This window comes from Curcuma longa, chromosome 7, assembly GCF_044706935.1.
Source record: "Curcuma longa cultivar G26 ecotype Majalengka, Jawa Barat chromosome 7, ITB_CL_G26_1.1, whole genome shotgun sequence".
Lineage (NCBI taxonomy): Eukaryota > Viridiplantae > Streptophyta > Magnoliopsida > Zingiberales > Zingiberaceae > Curcuma > Curcuma longa.
Genome location: NC_133867.1, coordinates 6,648,750 through 6,669,798, shown reverse-complemented (window position 1 = coordinate 6,669,798; position 21,049 = coordinate 6,648,750). Strand labels below are relative to the sequence as shown.

At 37.2% G+C, this 21,049-nt stretch overlaps 1 protein-coding gene across 1 annotated transcript; it reads right to left on the bottom strand.

The window, feature by feature from the left end:
* Positions 1-280: 280 nt before the first annotated feature.
* LOC141831551 (brefeldin A-inhibited guanine nucleotide-exchange protein 5) lies at positions 281-19,379 on the bottom strand. Its single transcript, XM_074718931.1, has 33 exons — positions 19,032-19,379; positions 17,081-17,153; positions 16,088-16,319; positions 15,627-15,748; positions 15,484-15,542; positions 10,920-10,977; positions 10,751-10,835; positions 10,477-10,662; positions 10,293-10,351; positions 10,136-10,205; positions 9,991-10,059; positions 9,737-9,859; positions 9,520-9,573; positions 9,318-9,406; positions 9,040-9,136; positions 8,854-8,952; positions 8,556-8,765; positions 8,290-8,400; positions 8,022-8,206; positions 7,319-7,945; positions 6,764-7,181; positions 6,091-6,330; positions 5,864-5,987; positions 5,639-5,787; positions 4,404-4,760; positions 4,085-4,251; positions 3,650-3,912; positions 3,374-3,519; positions 2,631-2,753; positions 2,418-2,554; positions 2,070-2,337; positions 1,683-1,778; positions 281-771 (listed from the first exon to the last, which is right to left on the bottom strand). The coding sequence occupies exons 1-33, from the start codon at positions 19,141-19,143 to the stop codon at positions 709-711; spliced, it is 5,271 nt and encodes a 1,756-aa protein (XP_074575032.1). The 5' UTR covers positions 19,144-19,379; the 3' UTR covers positions 281-708.
* Between the last annotated feature and the right edge of the window lie 1,670 nt (positions 19,380-21,049).

Sequence of the window (21,049 nt, the reverse complement as noted above, 5' to 3'; positions counted from 1 at the left end):
ATGATAAAATAATAATAATAAACTCTGATAACAGTTGTGCTGTTTTTTTTTTTTTGTAAAAGTCAGATTTCATGGAATTGGCATCCGAGGGGAGAAATTCTACCAAATGATTATATAATTAGTGTATTCTTTTTTTGCTTTCATGTGAAATTGTCGAGAATATTGTTTTTAGAACGCATCTATAACACTTATAAACAAATATTGTCGAAAAAATCACTCGAATCAGACTCATAATCTCCAGTGTTACCTAATAAACAAGATCGCAAAACACAATGATAAGATTAAAAAATAACACTTTTTTGGTCGTTGAATTATTCAATATGCACAAAACTATTGCATGGATTAAGAGTGAGTCTTGCAACAATCAAAAAAAGATGAAGAGAAATTGTGAATGATAAGGTAATTTCGATGCCAAAACCTTGTTTCTAAAGCTTACGGATGAGCTAGGCCTAAACGAGGCGAACTGAGCCTTCACAAAAACAATAAACTCTGGATACTGAAAAAGCTATCGTTCAATTTGACACGCCATATATTTCAGCAGCTCTACCAAAACTAGCATTCCCTCTTCTATACTGGTTGTTTATGGCATCCAGGAAGGTATACACCACAAAAACTATTGGCACCCTGTTCGATAGGCTAAACATCTTCGAAGAGCTTCTACTTCATATGGCAGCTGCTGAAAAATTGCAAAAGAGTAGAAAAATCTGTTTATGGCAGAAGGGGAGTGAGCTGTGTACTGAAGAGATCTCCGACAGCTCCACGAACCTCCATCTGAAACAATGAAGACACATAGATGAGTTAAGTCATACTGATGAATCTTAAAATTGTGGGTCTTACATTAACCCAGCAATTACTGATTTCTAATTGTGGTTCACCAAGTTGGCAATGAGTACTCTATCAAAGTTGGCACATCATCACAGATGTGATCCAAATGGAAAACTCTTTTCCATTCTTTGAAATGACGAAAAACAAGTTGCAATTTTAAAAACATTTCAATATTAAAGAAAGTCTTATCAATATTTGCATGTAAAAGGGCCCTACATGTTGATCGCATGAAGAACACTTGCTCATTTCACACCAGAATCTTGGCGAGATTCATACTTGAATCTTGAAGCATCATTTTTTTAAAAGTAGGGAATTTACAGATGGTATCCATTGTATTACAGGTGGTATCAATCTCTGTTGTAGTGGTATCTACTCTGTAGGTTGTACCTATCTATTGTAGTAGTATTGCTACCACCTACAACACAGATTGGTACCATGTGTAACACAAATTGGTACTACGTGTAATATAGATTGCTAACATTTGTAACACAAATTGCTACCAACTATAAGCTATGAATGAATCGATATATTTTCAACACTACTATTTGGTACCACCTACAACACAGATTATTATCACCTGTAACACCAATTGATACCACTTGTGACACAGATTGATACCACATACAATGTACACCTATAAACTTTCATTTAAAAAAAAAAAAAACACTTTAAGATTCATGCACGAATCATGCCAAGATTCGTACATGAAAGGACCAAGACCCTTCACGTGATCACACATGCAGGGCCCTTGCACACCATCCTATCCATGTAACAGGCTAAATAAATTTATTGAAACCAGCAAAGATCCTGCAGGAAAAAAAATTATTTCAGCTGAAATGGCATGACCAATAACTTGCCTGATCACAACAGACAAGTTTCGTGATTAGAGGATAGAACTCTCTGAGGTGCTTCCTGAAGACGAGGCTATTCATAGAGCACATTCCTTTAAGTACCTGAAAGGTCAACCAGAAGTATTACACAGAGAAGCATACAGCCAAACGAGAACAAAGTAATCTGTAGTCAAAGGGAAAAGAATATGGTACTGACGATGCCAAGACTATCACAAGATGCAACACTGTCAGTTACTGTAAAACTGAGTAACCAACGTTTTACTAAATTAACAATTATGACAAGAATTTCTAAGTTTACAATTCAACAAAATACTGTAAGAATTATATGCAATCAATTTTGTATTATGACAAAAAATCTCTGAAGGTTATATATGTAAATATGTGGATGTCTACCTTAACAATAACTGGTGCTCTCAGGTCAAGTACTCGATGAATATGTGCACTACCAGCCTCCCCTGTACTTGGTTTGAGATCAGAAGCCTCCTTTAAAATCTGACCACAGAAAGAGACCAGTTTCTCCTCCGCCGCACTTAAGAGCTTCTCTTCGGAATTCAGTGGTTCATGACTGCTGTTATTACTATCAGTTCCAGTTGACTTGTGTAAAATTTCTAAATAAATGGAAGTTCCTCTCATTTCCTGGCGGAGAAGATTTAGTGGTAGTCTGTGAAGAATCAACCATCAAAAGTTAGACTGGTTAACAAATTGACAGAAATATCTGGAATACTTCTGGCTTGGCAATACCTTTCTGGGGGTAGGTACTGCATGCGTATTATTAGATTTGATGGTGAATTATATGTAGAGGCAAACTCCACAAGAGACAGCAAGACGTCCATAACTGCGATCTTATGATGGGTGTTCAACTTGTTCCAGTATTTCTTCTGCAGCGTACCAACACCAATGAGAAAGCCACTCTAAAAGTAAAGAAATATATCAAACGTTTAATCTCATGTTTACCTGTATGTTATCAATAACACCTAATAGTAGTAGTTGGGTAATGCATTTTCCTTTAATAGTCTCCATCATTGAATTTTCTTCTTCATCACTATCATCAGGAATGGATTCTGCGGCATCAGTGCTCTGCATATACATTCCACATATAAAATCATGCAGGTCATACCAAATAAAGAAAAACTTATGATCAATCCAATTCTATAATCAAGAAATGAGAGACTGCAACTGTACAGTTTTATTATTTTAGTAATATTTCAACAAGAATGACACTAAATTCCCAACTATTTGCAGTCAGGTAGATTCTTTCCTGTGCAATGTCAGTGGCCCTCACAAATACTATGGAATTTGACTGTGAATCAAAGCTTCAATGTAGAAATGCATTCCAATATTTCGATATGAAACTAGTGGTTGGATAAAAGCTAATACATAATATCAATTGACAGTGAGTTTGAAAAGATAATCCAGAGTTTTTGGTTTGTATATTATGCTAAATAACTTCACTAGGCTATAAAGGCAATCTAGTAACAAGGTGGAACTTGGAAACACAACCATTTTTGGGGGAATTGCCAAATTCCAAGATATTTGGAAAGACAGTTCTCGCATATGATTTTACCATTTTAAATAAGAAAATTCATCAGAACTATCATTTTGTTTGCCAAGCAAGTTTTGTGAGACATACAGCACAAAAATGCTAAATAATATATCATATATTATATTGATTTATCAGTAAATAGATGATGACAAACCTTTGTAGGTGAAGCTGAGTCAACATCATTTGTGCGGTTCTTTGATTTAGAGGTGAGATTCCGAAGAAGAAGATTATCCATAAACCTTTGGCCAAATGTTTGACTACGCTGGAAATCTGAAGCTTCAGCAGGCTTAGGTGAGCTACCTGAGGGTGATGGAAAGCCAATAAGAAAATTAAAATATGGGTTCTAGAAAAATTAAATATCACAAATTTAACTAGGTGAATATGCATCTGTAGATTACTCTTAGCGTATTTCACTTAAATAGCAGCATACCATTAGATTCCTCCAAGTTGGTTTGGAGATTGCCACTACCCTGATGATCCTTAGTTGTGCTGATTGCCTGTCCAGAGTCTTCAGGATTAATAGACAAGGATTGGTTCTCCAAGACTCCCTCTTCCTTCCTATTGTCAATGGTTTTAAATGGACTGTCACCATCTTTAGCTTCTGAATCTTTTGATACAACTGTCTGGTTCTTTGAGTTTACAAATCCCAAAGAATTGAGAAGCTCAAGAGGTTGTGTTGCGTAGGATGCATCTCTGATATTTACAGTTGTACAAGAACAGATAAGGGGTCAAATAACAAAAAAGAGTAATAAATATTGCAAGTTCACAAATTGCATATCTAATGCATTTTTGACAAAGTTGGACAAGAACAGATAAAGGGCCAAATAAGAAATAAGTGGTTATAATGAGCTCACAAATAACATACCTAATGCTTTTTAACAAAGTATCCCAATCACCATCATTAAATTGATGACCCCCAACCTCAATAAGATGTACAAGGGCTCCCAGTGAAATGGAAACCACGCTCTGATCTGTTTTCTTGGCACAATCAAGAAGAAATCCCAGAAGTGGTGGGAGCATAAAAGAAACTTCCTGTGGAGAGCCAGAAAGAAAAAAACAGCGTGATACTTTAACTAAAGCAAGGAAATGATATAACACAACTGTTAGTTATTTTGCTTATAAGTTGTGAAACACATGAGATGTTAATTTTTCACATGTCCTAAAGAAAGAGATATTGTAGATACCGTATAGAAAGTATTGAAAAGGTTGCAGAGCAACTGGAGTGAATGGATGCTAGTTTCCCGAAGCCATTCCTCATCAGCGGAGACAATTCCATCTCTACCAGCATGTCGTACATGGTCAAATATTGGAAAGAGGACCCTATGAAAAATACTCTCCCAGAAAGCAGAAGAAAATTTCCTTCCTCTCTCATTCAGCAAATCAAACAGCACCTCCAGTGCACAGTTTCGAACTTCTAATCTAGAGTCCAATGTTAGATCAGATAAACCAGCTAACATAGGAAACCAGTAATGCTCTGTTATATCAAAGTTTGATTCTAGCCCACCATCCACTGGTTTCAGGGCTCCACCAGGAATAAATCCCTGAGCACAAGAATAATCAGTAGAAGAAAAAATTTTAAAAGCCAATTTGTATAAAGAACAGGGAAGTACTACTAGCTTTTCAAAGTAAAACACATAATCTATCATAGTAAAACAAACCAAGATTTAAAAAGCCAAAAGATACAAGGAACAGGGAAGTTGAAATATTAAGCTTCTATGCGAGTGAAATATCTATGGGGACTTTATTGGAGAAAGATATTAATAGGATTGCTAGAGTTATGGAAAATACATAGAGACTTAGTAACATAAGACACATCAAGTATGGAAATCATATTGGAACTAAGGAAATATGGAAAACAAATTATAAATTGTTTCATGAGCACTCTACAGGAAAATTGATTTTACAGACTGAAAATTATGATCTAATAAGAATAAAGTAGCTTTAAAGAAAAAGGGCATATGTAAAAGTGCATGTCAAAACACCTATTGAAGTTTGGAATGGAAGAATTTATTTTAGATCAAAGTACAATTGCCAACTAAACTATTTAACAAATTTTTTAGATTTAAGATGACATCTGAGGAATATTTTTAGTGCCAAATCATACAAATAAAGGTAATATGCTATTATTCTAAAATTCTAATTACAATGAAATCAAGGTGATGCGTCATACTATGAAATTTTAGAAAAGAATTCTTAATAGGAGCATTGTAAGTGAAACTGATAGATTCTAAGAATCGATTTGATCTCATGTCTAGAGTATCAACCATAGGTGTTCTTTATTTAATAAGATAGTTAAACAAATAAAAATAAACGGAGAAAGTTTTGCATAAAATTTTAGGAAAAAAACTTATGATAGTTTCCATAGATAATTGTTCAGAAATTATCCCAGAATATGCAGAAACATATTGTTATTACAAACCTCAGCAAGCCGATCTTCACATATACGGAGAAGAGCAATTGCTTTCAAGCTTATGCGAGGAGAAATTTTGTTATTCGCAAAACGAATGAGGCAATTCACACAATCCATAAAGCAGTCACCAACAACCTGGTCAAAGTGTTCCAAGATAACTGCAGATGCAAAGTCATAGCTTCATCAAAATCTAAAAGAAACTTAAAGACAAGTTTAGCAGATCAGTGTTGTCACCTTGTTCAACATTTTCAAATGCACTATCAACAATCGATTCCAATTCATCATCTGCTGCCGCAGTGAAGATCATGAACACACTCCGCCAGCCTGATTTAATGCTACCCACCTTTGATTTAATCATCTGAAATGTTGGGGAAAAAAATCTTTGTTTAGCATTGTCATGATGAACAACAAGATAAAGCAAACATATAGCAAATTCTATCCATCTATCGAACAAGGATTACCTGAACAATGCAATCAACAATTAGACTGCGGATTTTTTCATTGTGGCTATTCCGCATAAGAATGACAAAAGGTTTCAAAATGTCATTTTGGAAGGTGAAGTTGGTCAGCTCAGCGCGCTCCAGATACTTCATACCAAGTTGTCTCAGTGAATCGATGGCATACATAGCAACTTTTTCCTCGCGATGACTACCAGCAGAAATGAAGTGTTGGGCCAAGACAGACCATATTCTAGCCCATACCTAAAGCCATCACAATTGTAGTCAAGATAACCACCAACCAGTCATTTAAGAAATGATGTAACAGAACATTTCATGAAGATGAAAATATCAAGGTCCAGACATCCATTTGAATATGCAATTCACTACGGTTAATCTATATCGAGTAGTGATCATGTGACACGGCCAACTAGTAAATGATATCAAAATGAGAAAAGCAATATGCTACCCTAACCAATTACAAGTATGAACAAATTAGGTAGCAATTCATAACTGCTACTTCAACATGTCTCCACTGCTGTATGATCTTCCAGTTTGAAAGTGATATAGGAACTTGAAATTCACTATCTTAATAGCATCAGGAACAGTGTGTCTAGATTTTACTGGCCTACCAGCCAAGGAATAAACTACAGTTAGTATCAAAGAAACATCCAAATACTGGAGAAATTAGGAGTACCAGCCGAATGCGAGCCATATTGTAATAGCTTATCTCAACAAGCTTCTGTAAGCTGAAGACTCGGGCAGGTGTTTGTTTCAATTCTTCAGCAGAAACACCACAAAGAGCAGTAAAGAACTCCACAATTGAATCACTAGGCAATTTTACACTGTTTACAAAAACTTGCTCTGCTGGTTTTCCAGCCAACTCTTTAAGAGACTGAAGAACTGCATCCCTTGATATTTGATTTGAACCCTGCATCACGGTTATAGCAATGGATGGGGTTGAAGTGATATATTCTAGCCGTGATACACATTCCAAGACAGCATTCCAGGTGTCTTGTAGTGAATCGGTGTCCATGTCACATAGAATAAGCAGTGTCCGCAATGCTTCCACATTTTTACTTCGCATCTCCTTTGGAGCATGCAAGAATGTAAATCTGCACACAGAATTAGTTAAAATTTTGCATCAAAATATTTCAGAAAAAAAATCACTAATCATATTCAGTAGTATGGCAAATGATAATCAAGTATCTAAGAATGCTTTATTCTATGGGAATCTAACAGGAGAGCATACCGTACTAATGATGTTAGGAAAGCATAACGCATTGTATCCATCCCAAGAACACGTGTTAGATGTATGCCAGCTCTAAAACCCTCCATGCAAAGAATAACCCTGGGCTTATTATCTCCTTCCTCCATTGTTACAGAAAATGTTGCAAGAAGAGGCCATGCCACAGCTTCAAGCATTGGTCTAACTAGTTCTACCAGCTGAGCTGTATAAAAGACACCCCTTTTTTCGCCTTTATTTTTGAAAAGGTTCTGTATTTGTTTCTTTATTTTCTCACTTTCTGCTTTAGTATCAAACCCATTTTTCTTCTTAGGAAGAGCTAAATTGAGAATATTGACAAGGCGCCCTTTCTCTTCTGTTTCTGGTCTCAGTCTGCTGCTTTTAGATGCATCAGGTGTATCATCCTTCATCTTTATCTCTTCTTTAACAATTGAATCATATATCTGCTCTAGGAGCTCCTGTGGCGCGCACTCTTCCACATCACTGACAGAATTCATACGTATAAAATCAGATTTTGACATTTTTGGCCAAACCATTGGATTGTGAGCATCTGTATTTAACATTATAACTGCATATGCAAGAACATAAGCAGTATCTGCATTCTTGAAAAGCCCAGGATTATCAGCACAGTAACTGCAAAATAAACAAGGTTGAGTACATCATTAAAAGTGGAAAAAATTGGCACATCTCAAATTGTCAATAACCGTACCGCTCAGCAAACTTTTCCATGATCCTATCAATTTTCTGTGCTTCACCAGGAAGTCGAAATCCAGTTAGGAATTCACGAATTGCACTATCAAACTTCAATCCTGAGAATTTCATGGAATCAACATATGAATGCATAACAGAAAGAGGGAGTTCCTCATGCTGGCCTAAATATTCACCAATCATTGCCTGAAAAAAAACAGAGAGAGAGAGAGAGATTAGAAACCTTTTTTAACAAAAAAAAAAGAAGAAAAACTAGCCATGGAGATCACCTTATCCAAATTAGGAGTGCTCTTCAAGAATTGAGCTATTGCAGAAGCTTTACTCTCAACCAACTTGTTAGCCAATAAAAACTCTATCCCTTTTGCTGGCTTTCGGTTGAACTAAAATCAAATAAACTAGTTAATGTTTAACCATATAAACAGATACCGTAGCAAATAAAACTGTATCAAGCTAGGAGTCAAAAGAAAAGAAATCATTATGCTATCATTGGAGACATCACATTTATGGTAAATGGCCAAGCAAATATCTTAGTTACCTCCAAGATGGCTGCTTCCATCGTGGATTTGTGAGCTTTAGCCTTTTCAAATTGATTTAATCCGTCATCAGCATTCTTCTGCTCATTAATTGGAGCAACATCTCTACCTGAAACTTCCTCTTCAAGAGACCGGATTATATTATTGTGCTTATCGGATTCTCTTTTAAGCTTCTCCCAATCAACCAGTGATTTGAGCACACTCACCAAGCACTAGATACATACATAATTAGAAGTATAAAAATTAAAAGAAAACCATGGGGGATAAGAAAACAAGAATTTCTTCATTTTCTAAAAATACCTGAAGAGATGAACCTTTAGCAGAAGCAATCTGTGTTGCAGTCACAGAGTTCGGATCTGTAGTTACAGTTCCTTGTGCTATCTTTGACAGCGCGTTTACCTGATTAGATCAGTGGAAATAAGTAACTTTGAAAATAAAATGCATGCTTCACCTTCAAGCAACTAGTATAATATGATTGGATTTTACCATGCGTTCGAAAAGGTTTGGTGCTTGAAGATCACAATCATAGTTCACGAATATGTCTGCAAGCATTTGTGAGTCCTTGCATACTTTCTCAAGCATCCTAATAGAGGTTAAATTAAAGAAACATCAGAATGAGTGATAAAGCAACAGCAGAGTAAAAATTCAGGGCAACAATTGGCAAGTAATGACTCCATATTATAATGAACTGAAATTAGAAATGTTTCAGCAAGAAAGAAAATAACATATTTTCTTAAAGAAATATATAAAGAAGGAAGCATCACCGGAGAACACTTGTTCTTTGGCTAAGTGCACTCTCATTGCTTTCCAGTGATTTTAAAATTATCAGTGGAAAAAAGATGCCAATTTCTCCCTGGAAGAAAAACCACACACATGATTAGATGAGATTAGCATGATAGCGAGGAGATTTACTTTCTAGAAGACAATATACAAGAAGATGGTTATGACCAGAATACAGTTCAATACCTTAAGACTTTCCCTAAAACGAAGCAAAAGAACAGCAAATATTCCAGTTGCATACTGCACAACAACATAAGAATGAGGATTTTTCTTTTACAAACTTAAGCAGTGTAGCAACAGCAATTATTGCAAGTGTCGAATGTAACCAAGAACTACAAGAATTAGCAAATGGGCAATACAAAATGAATGGCTGGAGAAAGCAACAAACAGGAAGAGATATAACCTGAAAGACCACAGGAGACGATGAAACAGAAGCTCGCAATAAAGCATAAGAAAGATATGCCTTAACAGAGTCAATAAAATGGAAGTTTTTTGTGAAGGAATGGTCCACTCCTTCCAGCAAACCCTGTGATTTTAGCATTCAAATTCAAGAGGGTGAGCAGAAAAAATGCATTGACTAAAACAATTTGAAGTAAACAGTATTCTGGTATATTCTATTTCTTACATCCAGATAGTCTTAGATCTAGACTAGCTAACCTGCAAAAGCTCAAGAGACAACAGCCTGGTCTTGGTGGTCACCTCATCACTCTCTTCTTTCATCCCCATCTGCAAACAGCCCCCAATATGATAAGGCAGAGTAAAATACAGAAAGCTTTACAAGAACAATTTCACAAACATAAACCTTGCACAGTGTTCGAAACAGCAACAAAGCATCGTTCTGCATCACACTCATGCTCTCTACACTAATTCCTCTGACATGAATAAACAATAGATTCTTAGATCAAATTTAGACACCACAACTGAAGTATTGACTTATTCAAAATTCAAGCATATTTTACTCGGAAACTTTCTTTCCATCCTCAAGCTGAACAGCTTGGTCAAGAACAGCCTCTAAACCCTACAAATCATAACTTTAAATAATATATAAGGTGAACGAAGAAACAACATATGTTACTTTTGGCAAAACAATAAAATAAAAAAATAAATTCCAAAAGTCCCATATAATAACCATGATAGGAGTACCTTGATATCAGCACCACCAGCCAGATTCTGAAACTCCTCTAAAGATGGAGAGGTGTCATTTTCACACTTCTTGGATAATGCATCTGCCACACTATTTTTCTCATCTTTTTCATTGCTAGATATTTCTACAGTCTCAGAGCTGGTGTTGCTAGCTGCAGCATGCACAATACTAGATGATACAGGAACCTAAGCACCCAAAGAAATAGTTTTCCTGCAATAAGCCCTCATTTCACGTGGACAATCCAGTAAAATCAACAAAAATAACAAATCCAACCTGATCAGTTTCCATTCGTCGAAACACAATACTGATCATTTGGGTTAGCATTGCTTTTGATGTGGCCTGATTTACTAAACTCTTACTGCAGTAGACCATCATAGAGCATAAGCAACAACAAGGGATCAGTAAATCCACAGTTTATAAGAAAAAAGTGTAGCTTAAGAACCTGTTGAGAGCAATGTTATAGCATACTCTAATCACTCCCAGCAAGGGTTCTCCATGAACTGAATTTAAAGAAAACTTACTGTTTTAGCATAACAGATACAAAGAATTTGAAAACTTCTTTTATAGACAGAACAAAAAAAATACTTTCACGTGACATCTAAAAGATAATTTGTCAAATTTGAGGCATTAACTGATTAATCCAAGCATTTAATAATTCATGTCAGAGTAATCTATAGAAATAAGAGTTCCAGAAATATAATGACCAAACTTGAAAAAGCAGATAAATCTCCTTATCATATAAAGATGATATAAAAAAGGGCATTTACATTATTATTCTGATTAAGTTTGGAAATTGAATATTGTCCATAGAGAAAATTCTAGACACATATCAAGTGTTTTTAGTCTTCCACATTCTCACTTTTTCCACCTATAGTAATGAAATGTGGTCCATGTAGACAGATAAACATCCTCATACATATATCATAGACTATATGCTTGTCATTAAGCTAGCAATACACTCAGATGAGATATTCCACAGCCACAAGTGATCCTATGATCAATGACTTGAAGTTTGACTGCTTCAGATCTAGTTGCAGAATACAACCAATTACTGAAACTTTTAACGTTAGTTAATTAACAAATGATAATGGAATCCTTCCGAGTTTCTTTCTTTCTTTTTTTTTTTTTTGAAAATACAATGGTAAGCCCTTACAAGCATACTTGAACAAGATATATTCTATATTGGCTCATACAACTGCACTGTTTGAATACTATGGAGGAAATATAAAATCATGTGGATGAGGTTGATGACCTAATTGTAAGAGAAGAGAGCTTTATCATACAAAATATATAGGTGTGAATGTAAAATGACAATAATGATAATCTATAATAAGGTATAGGGGACTAACTTGGGATTTAAACCTAAAGTTTTCCCCATTAACATGGTATCAGAGTTGTGAGGCAAGCAGCTTCATCACAATTCTTCAAGGAAAATTCTCATCTTTTCTTATCAGAGAGAAATTTCACAGCAGTTCATCCTGTGATTTATGGATCTTTTCATTGACATTCTTCATCACAATCTGTCCCAACTTCCTTTCTTCCTGTCTTCTCAGATTTCTGCATCAGATTTGCCCTCTCTGATTCCTAGAGTGTTCTTTTGATTGGTTCTCTTGCAGCAGATAAGTCCTCTGATGGTTATCCAATAGATCACTCAGATTTCTTCCAGCCATCTTCTTTAGTCTATGTTTTCCTTCTGCCGATTTCTTTCAGCCTATCCTCCTGGTGCTGATCTCCAGTTAATTAGACTCTTCTGTGATTCTTAATATCTACAAATTCTCAGTGCTAGGCTTCCACTATCAGTTTCTTGCTGATTTGTTCTAGTTTCCTCTCTCATACACCTTGATTTTCAAATAAAGGAAATCCAGATTTATAGAGCTCCTAATTAGTCAAAATGGCTTCATCTTCTAGGGAGGCCTTGTTGGCTGTGGGCCTTTTATCACCAAACATACCATTCAAATACCAAATAAGTATAGCTGCTTTCCTCAAAGCCAACTACTCAAATCTTAGAATGCACCATCTTATTGAATGACATCCTTAGTCCATAAAGTTACTTCTAGAACTTGTATGGCACAAGCCTTTGGGTTGGATTCTAGACTCTAAACTTTGAGCATGCATCTAGTAATATCTCCCTTTTCTCTAGTCTTAAATCTACATCTCATCCTATGAGTGTCACTCTAGCAGATGGGTTACTCTCCTAGATTCTATGTATATTTGAATTTTCTTTGAATTCACTATCTGTTAGAAAACTCACAAAGTTGCAAAATTGTTAGCTTCTGCTACTAATTTTGTATTCATTTAAAATTTGAGAACTAAGAGAGTACTTGATACATGACAAGAATCTCCAGAATTATGTCAGTTGACTATGGTTGCACATTCATCTATTCTAATGGTTGGCCCCACTCCACTTCAAATCCATGGTCGTCTTTGACATCATAAACTACAACCTACAAAAGATGATCCCTGGTCTATCCAATCTTCTGTCTATTAAGAAAACATACTTGATTGCCATTTCCTCCCACCACCATAAATGTGCTTCAACATCGTTTTCTTTGTTACACTATGATATTTGGGATCCAAAATCATGTCTACTCAAATCTTGGGTTCCAAGACTTTGTCACCTTATTGAAAGAACGATTTGAACTGGTTTGAATTCCTTTCTGGTTATTTTCCTTTTGGTGCTGAAACTAAGAGAAGTTTCAATTTGGGTGTCTATTAAAACCTTGAGAAGTGACAATGGCAAAAAACACTTCCCATACAGTAAAAATCCTCCCTCTCCAGACAAGGTATCCTTTTATCAATTAAAATCCTTCTCCAGTCAAGGTATCCTTTATTAATCTTCATATCACAGTACACCTAAACATAATGCTGAGTGGAAAAAAAATAGGCATATGGTATTGAGAGAGTTCATACACTATTATTTCATATGACAATTTCTCCTAGAATTTGGGATGATTTCATCCTCATTATATGTTATGATAAATTGTATGCCTTTTTTTGTTATTCATGGTCAAATCCCCTCCACAATTCTTGTCCCTCATGATACACTTTACTTTCACCTCATTTCTTTGGGTGTATTTGTTTCGTTCATCTCTCATCTCTAAATAGAGATAATTTGACTCCTAGATCTATTAAGTTAATCTTTCTTGATTACTCTTACACACGAGAGGAGTATCAATCCCACTCTGAGTTGCCGCATGCCAAATGCCTTTTTCTTGGTTACTCATTTGCAAAAGGAGTATAATGCTACTCTCTTGAGTTGCAACACTTTAATTATGTAAACGTGACCTATGAGTCTCCTTCTCTGCCACACCACCTACTCCTGAGTTTGTTGTATAGATTCTTCCAATCTTACTCCAATCCTTCCTCTTCCTACTCCATTGTCTACCCTATTTAAGCATGCTCTCCTCAAGGGTAGCAGCACAAGCTTATGCTGTTACCTCTACTTTGTATTCAATTAAGACTCCTCCGTCTTTCTCAAAATCTTAATCTGATCTAAAAGTAGAGTAGGATTATACATGCCATGACTACACTAGATTGTAATGGTATATAGGACCTTGACTCCATTGATAAATTTAAAGCTTGGTTAGTAACAAAAGGGTGTACTCAGAAATAGTGTTGACTACATGGATATAGATGGCTAAGATTACCTCAATTCATCTTTATCTTATATTGGCAAGTTATATCTCCTTGGCGACTAGATCAACTAGATATAAAAAATGTTTTCCCTTCATAGTGATCTAGATAAAGAGGAGCAAGCTCCTGAGTTTGATGCTCGCACAGAGGATATTTTGGCATGCAAATTGAAGTGCACTGGTGTGGCTAGAACAACTCCAGAGGTTGAGAATAAAGCTATTAGACCTTATCTAGTTCAAACCTATTGATAATGCTCCTATAAAGTCAATGAAGTTATACACATTGCTTCTAGTCTTTATGAGAGGATAGCATATATTGAGATTGATTGCCTTTTAAATTAATTTCAATGATCAATTAGCAGGTTTTACCAATTTTTTATTTTATTTTTTGGTAATCCAGCTCTTCGAACCGAATAATCATGGAGGTGATCGGTCTGGTCCTATGGAAGTTTTCCACCGACTGCCAAGGTAAATCCGGAAAGCACTCATACTATTGAGCACCGGTAGCCGACCTTCGCAAGTTGCTCCTCGCTGATGAAAGTCATGCTCCACCTGAATACTCAACCATGACCCATAACACGGCCGCTCCGCCAATGGGCCCACAAGCCCATGGGTAATCATACTTCGTATTGCGTTCCATGCTTTTCCATCAAATAGAGCATAAGCATGCTCCAGTCGAGGATTGACCTATGATACTCTGGAGACCCACCAAATGTCTTTACCGCTGCACTGTGCGAGGTGGGCGTAACTAGCTTGGATATTATAATAATTTTGAACCAATTTGAGGGCGAATGTTCAAAATCTAATTATAGATAGAATAGAGTTTAATTGTAAATATACAAAACTTAGAGGTGTGACTGTAAGGTGAATAATAAAAATATATATTACGCTAGAGGGGACTATGTGGGAATTTAGAATGAAAATTATAGGCATAAGATCTCAGCACCAGGGCATGATTAATAGCTGAGAAACTGAGAACCTTTGGGAAGGATGGATGCTACAGGGAATTGTTCTCAGCTCATTATTCACACTAGCTGGTGTGGTCCCAACTACTGTGGATGCCTTGCTTATCATGGCCCTAGGATATGTTTATCAAAGCCGACCATTAATGATAATTTTTCATTGCTTGAATATGATATATTTGCAAATTTCGTGATGATTGTACATGGTATGTTACAGCAATTGATGAAATAGTTGTAATAGCAAAACTTAGAATTATAAAGACAAGAATGGATAACATGTTTGTAAGGAAAAGAAGTGTTTTCAATAAGAAAATAATTACATCTTTGACTACTCAAATTTGTACCATAAGGTGGTTTGAAATTTGACATCACTCTTCGGAGAACAAGAACAGAAAGACGATTATTAAAGTACCTCTAAATCTCGTTGATGAAACAGCAGTGAGAAGTGCCTGCAAAACTTGTACTATGGTACTGCAAATTACAATGTGGCAACCCAAGGTTAAGATAATTAGTAAATAAAAAATACAGAAAGGAAAAAGACAATATTGATATTACCTATCAGATGAAGAATTATCAACACAGCCACAGACCATGTTGAGAATATCTGTAAATAAAGAAGCATTTTTGCCACCTTCTAGTCCAGGATCACCCTCTAAATGATCATAAGCTATAAGTTTCTGCCAAAATGAAAATTGCATCAGATGCACTATAGGTACAACAAGCATCAGAAGTACAATATCACAGTTGTTGGGCATAATAACATGACAAGAGACTATAGTAACATCATGAAAAAAAAGGAAAACTTCATTTTAGCGACGGAAAAGAACTTGCTTGCCTTTGTGTGCTAAATCAGGAAAACCAATAATCCAGCAAACAAAAAACATCATGAGGAATATGAAAAGCATTATTATTACATATACTAAAAATACATTTGAAAAGGGCATAAGTAAAGTTGAAACTTATTTCTAAAGTAATAATGGAATTTGCAGAAGAGAAAAGTTACTGGAACAACATACATGAATACAATCAAGTGCAAGCTCCAAAAGTTTTATATTTTTGGTCTCAAATGCGAGCCTCAGTGGCTTTAAGATAAGGTCAGTTTGAGCCCTGTCTAGGGTGTGCCCAGCACATGCTAAAGCTGCTATAATAGGTTCGCTGCTCTCCTGAGACTTAGTGACACTATCATTTTCAGTAGGCGCGACTGGACCATCCCCTTCTTTCAATGAAGCATCATCACCATCCTTGCCACTGTTAACAATAGCTGGTTAAGATTTGTAAATTTTTATCTAGCAAACAATAAAAAAAGAAACATAGCTAAACACCAAAAATTGTTATTGTATAACCCAGAATTCCTGATGGACTATGTTAACTAACAGATATTTATAGTAGCAGGTAGAGGTGGCAATCAGGCTGGGCCCCATCTGCGACCAGGCCCATTTTGGGCTGTGCCCGGCACAACCCAGTAGGGGATGGACCCGGTTCGTGGGTCAGGCTATGCAGAGGTGGCTTGGCCCGTGGGTCAGGCACAACTTGTGTATCAATGTATCAAGCCCCACCCACAAATAAAAAATACTAAAAAAAATTAAAGCGCGATATATATATATATATATATATATATATATATATATATCATTTTTTAGGTTTTATTTTTTAATTTTCTGATTTTTTTTTAAGTTTTATATATTTTATACTATTTTATTTTAAAAACCTAGCCAGGCAGGCCTGATCACGGGCCAATGGGGACTGCAAGCCAGACATTGACATCATGGGTCATGCTTGGCACAACCTGTGATGGTTCGTACTGGGTTTGCCCGCTTGGCCACTTCTAATAGCAGACCAACAGTGAAATAGTTGATACAAAGTCAGACACAAAGCCATCAGACTAAAACCAAAAACCTAATATAACCTTCAAGCTAACAGATATGTACAGCAACAGTGACTGGTCCCACTAAAGACCAAATGCATGTCCCACAAGAAAATGTAGCATGTCAATAATAAGTTAAAGGGACCTTTCTTCCTCAGCCGTGCTTGCAGCATGTTTCTTCTCAGAAGCCACTTCCTGTTTAGTCTCCTTCATGCTTTCTGAAAGTGGACCAATAACACAATTGATTAACATAGAATGTCTCAGCTTGAAGTATAGTTGTAATATTAAGCTACCAAAGCATAAGAACATAGAAAAGACGAAAAGGAGATTATTCAGATAACAAATGGCCAAATTCGATCTTAACAGTTTTTACAATACAAATTCTAATTTCGAATTTTCCTAAATCTCACATTATCTCATTATTAAAACTTATTTTAACAAAAAGAATTACATTGATTACATTAACATAGTTAGATAAGTATTTCTATCAGAAATGTTGACGAAATTATGTCTAATTAATGTCACCATACATAGGGAATGTTTAACCAGTCAACACAACTAATGCCACTGTATGCATCAGGAATTATAAGAATGAAAATTTCATTTCTAGTTTCACAAGAACCAGTTGTTGAAATGTTATATGACAAAACTTTTTTAAGGTAGGATAAAAAAAGAATAAATCTCCTTAGAATGTGTGATACATAGAGAGAGTTAGTGGTGGCGGGATAAGTACAAAACATTATGGATCATAAGAATACATGTTAAAAGATTGGTAGAATTCAAGAATTGAGGAAAATTGAATAGATATTAACTAGATAAATAGCTTACGAGTAATTTTTTTAGAATGACCTAACAAATAGTAATCAAGGATCAAGATTTTGAAATATATAAATTATTAAGTAGCAATCAAGGATCAAGATGTTGAAATGTAAAACAATATTGTTCAACATTTAAGAACTTGGAAAAAGCTCAACAAGCAAGTTATCCATCAATGAATTGTTTAGATGAAGGCCTATATAAAGAAGTCAAGGAGAAGATTCGAAGATTAAGATTCCCAGGTATAATTATTGAGATTCTGAACCTTAATTGTACAGCTCTTTCCATCATTCTTGACCTACAATTGTGACACTCAAAGTGCTTGTAAGATGTTTCTCTACCACTAGAAGTTGTTCGAGAAGGAGAAAAGATAGTAGTGAATTCAACAGTAGGAACAACAGTTGCGAACCACATTAAATTCAAGTGTTAGCTTGTTTATTTCTTATTTTTTATTTCCACTACATATTGCTTCGAATTAAGCTGTCTTTAGCAAAATGCTTTAAGTGTTGAATAGCAGGGAGGTTCACTATTCACCCCCTCTAGCCAATCAGGCCATGACTGCATTCAGTCCCCAATTGGTAGTGTTTCTCTCTTATAGCACTTCATGCACAGACAACCATTTTCATGGGTTAAGTTCACTATTAGTGTTATTCCAAAGTTATACATGACCACTATCAAATTCCATACTTTTTATCTGCCCCCCCCCCCCCCCCCCCTTCGGTCATGTGGTTCTGTCCATGTGCGACGCCAAAATCATAGCAAATCTATTACGAGCATTCAATTCCGTTCATGGGATTCCATACTTTTGATCTAGACACTAGAGAAGCTGTATGTTTTAGTGAATTAACGTCAGCTAAGTGTTATCAATATCTACCTTTCTGACTGACTAGGTATTAACATCCAATATTTTTTTCTGCAAACTCCAAGGCATTCTAGATCTCCTATAGACTTATTTCATTCAATTTATATTCTTCTCGGATTCTGTTCAGTCTTCGTTATCCACGAACATCTGTGCTGATCTATGTTCCTTAAACGCCTTCCTTTGTTACATGTGCAGTCAACCAATTTATAATTTCGTCGAATTTCTAACCATGAAAAGGCCATCATTTTAAAGAAGCATTCTATTCTAGTGCGAATTCAAAGAGAAATTTCTGCGCGAGCATAGAGTCGGATCCGCCTACAATTACCAATTGCCGCAGGAAAAAAAAAGAACGAAAGCAAGACAAATAAAAACAACAACGAAAGCTCCGAATGCGAAGACAGGATCCGGCGGAACAGACCTAGACAAGCATGCACGGAGCTCTGCAGGTTGGGGTACTTCTTCCCCGCGCACTCCTTGAGCATGGCCTCGAGGGACCTGGTGATGAACCCTGCAGCTGCGGCGCTCGCCATGGCGAATACTCGCACGGAGATCCACCTCGACCGCCCTCTCTCCAAGACGCGATCCCACACAGGGGAGGGCAACGGAGTGCACCCGGCCGACGGATCCGAAGGCAAATCCGGCAGGAGAAATGGCGAGATCCGACGACCTCTCGTCGGTCAGTTCACGATCGGAATGGGAGGGAGGGAGGGAGGGACAGATCTGAGTTTGTGGATCGAGACTCGATCGCCTCTGCTCCTGGTCCTCGGCGAAGGTCTCTGTCGCTGCGCAACGAGCTCGCGCACGGGCCACTTGGTGCCTAATAAGTCGGTCGGTGCGATCACGGTCCGTCCCTGATTCCTGAAGACGGGGGACCCAAACACGTGTTTTGCACGTGACTGGCATCGACCCACTGACTCTGTTTACTTCCGCGGGGGAGGAAATGGAGTAGACGAATGCGAAGGAGGGAAAATAACGAAGGAGGGAAAAGAATCAAAAAGATTATATTTTTTAAAAAAGAATAATATTGGATCGAACTGGAGAGCTCAGAGTCAAGTCGAATGAGCACTAGACCCGACCACGGGCCGGGTCCATCAGTCAACGGCCGGGGTCAACGAGCTTGGTGGCCCGAGGAAGACCCGATTAGCCGGGCCGAAGCCGGGTCTCAACAAGAGTTCAAGAGGGTGTGAAACCGGCAGCCTGCCGGTTCAAAATTTTAATTTTTTTCATTTTCCCGTTGGAACCGGCTAGAAAATCAAAGCTTTCCCGTTCCCTCCGTAATTGTCAAAGAAATTTTAGCATGTCCAGTGTCAACTGTTGTTGTGAAGCAGACATTCAGTGCCAGCGGCAACATATTAGATAAACGACGATCAACTATGTCTCCCGATTCATTGGAAGCCCAAGCCTTTCTCGACTTTTGGACCAGAACCGAGAAAAGAATCCAAGGAATGCAACTTTCAGAAGACGAAGCCGAAGAATTTGATACTGAAGGAATGAATATAACGGGAGGAACGGAAGGAAATGAAAATGAATGATGTAAAAGGATGAAAATATAAAAGAACTACTATTCCCCTATACCATAAGCACGTAGACAACTTAATAAGTTCAAGCCCGTTTTTTAATAAATTTTAAAATTTTTAATATAATAATCCAAATTAACCCTAGGCTTGAACCGACTTGGTTCTTGATTTTTACCTTAGAGAAAGTGACGTCATCGTGGCACCCGTATCACTGAGCGATTAGGTTAAGGGTCGACCTGTCAAAATCGTGTGGCTACACATCGAACCGTCAGATGTAACCGTGGTCGGGTTTACTAAGCACAAAGAGATTGAGCTGAGTTGAAATAGTCAATACTTGGTGTACAAATAAATATAGATGAACGCAGTTCAGGCTTAGATCATTTTAGCAATTGAAACCAAACAAAACGGTAGAATTGTTCATCATTTCATTCTTATTTTCCACTCCATTTGATACAAAGCTTCGATCGATTGGGTTCGATCGAATTAAAGCACGTAAAATCCTCTAAACACACAGCTGCCGTGCCATTCACCATTTAGCAGGTGGATGAGGCAGGAACATGTAGCTGCTGCCTGCGAAGAGGTTCCCAAGGTGAGGCCTTGCCTCCCTCAGCCTCTCGAGCACCATGGCCACTGACAGCCTCACTGCCGCCCCCACCGCCCTGGCCTTCCTCCTCAGCCCGGCCACCCGCACCCGCGGCCACCGCCTCCTCAGCCGCCGGCCTCCTCCCCCCTTGCCAAGAGCTGCCCAAGTGTTTCTCCTCCCTCCTATCGTCTTCGTCTTCGTCGTCGTCGTCGTCCATGCAGCGGCCTTGAACACCTCTAGCCATTCGTCTTCTTCTCGCGGCGGCTTCTCGAGCTTGTGGTAGGAGTTGGAAGGCTTGTGGGAGGGGGTGGAGGCCATGGGAGGGAATTGAGGGGT

What these genes read in the sequence shown, in the direction of transcription:
- LOC141831551 (XM_074718931.1), bottom strand. Translation starts at nt 19,143, where the DNA reads ATGGCGAGCGCCGCAGCTGCAGGGTTCATCACCAGGTCCCTCGAGGCC. An exon ending in AGCACGGCTGAGGAAGAAAG is followed by an intron (nt 16,320 to 17,080) that starts GTCCCTTTAACT and finishes TATTGTTAACAG; the next exon opens with TGGCAAGGATGGTGATGATG. An exon ending in TTTTCAATACTTTCTATACG is followed by an intron (nt 4,252 to 4,403) that starts GTATCTACAATA and finishes GGCTCTCCACAG; the next exon opens with GAAGTTTCTTTTATGCTCCC.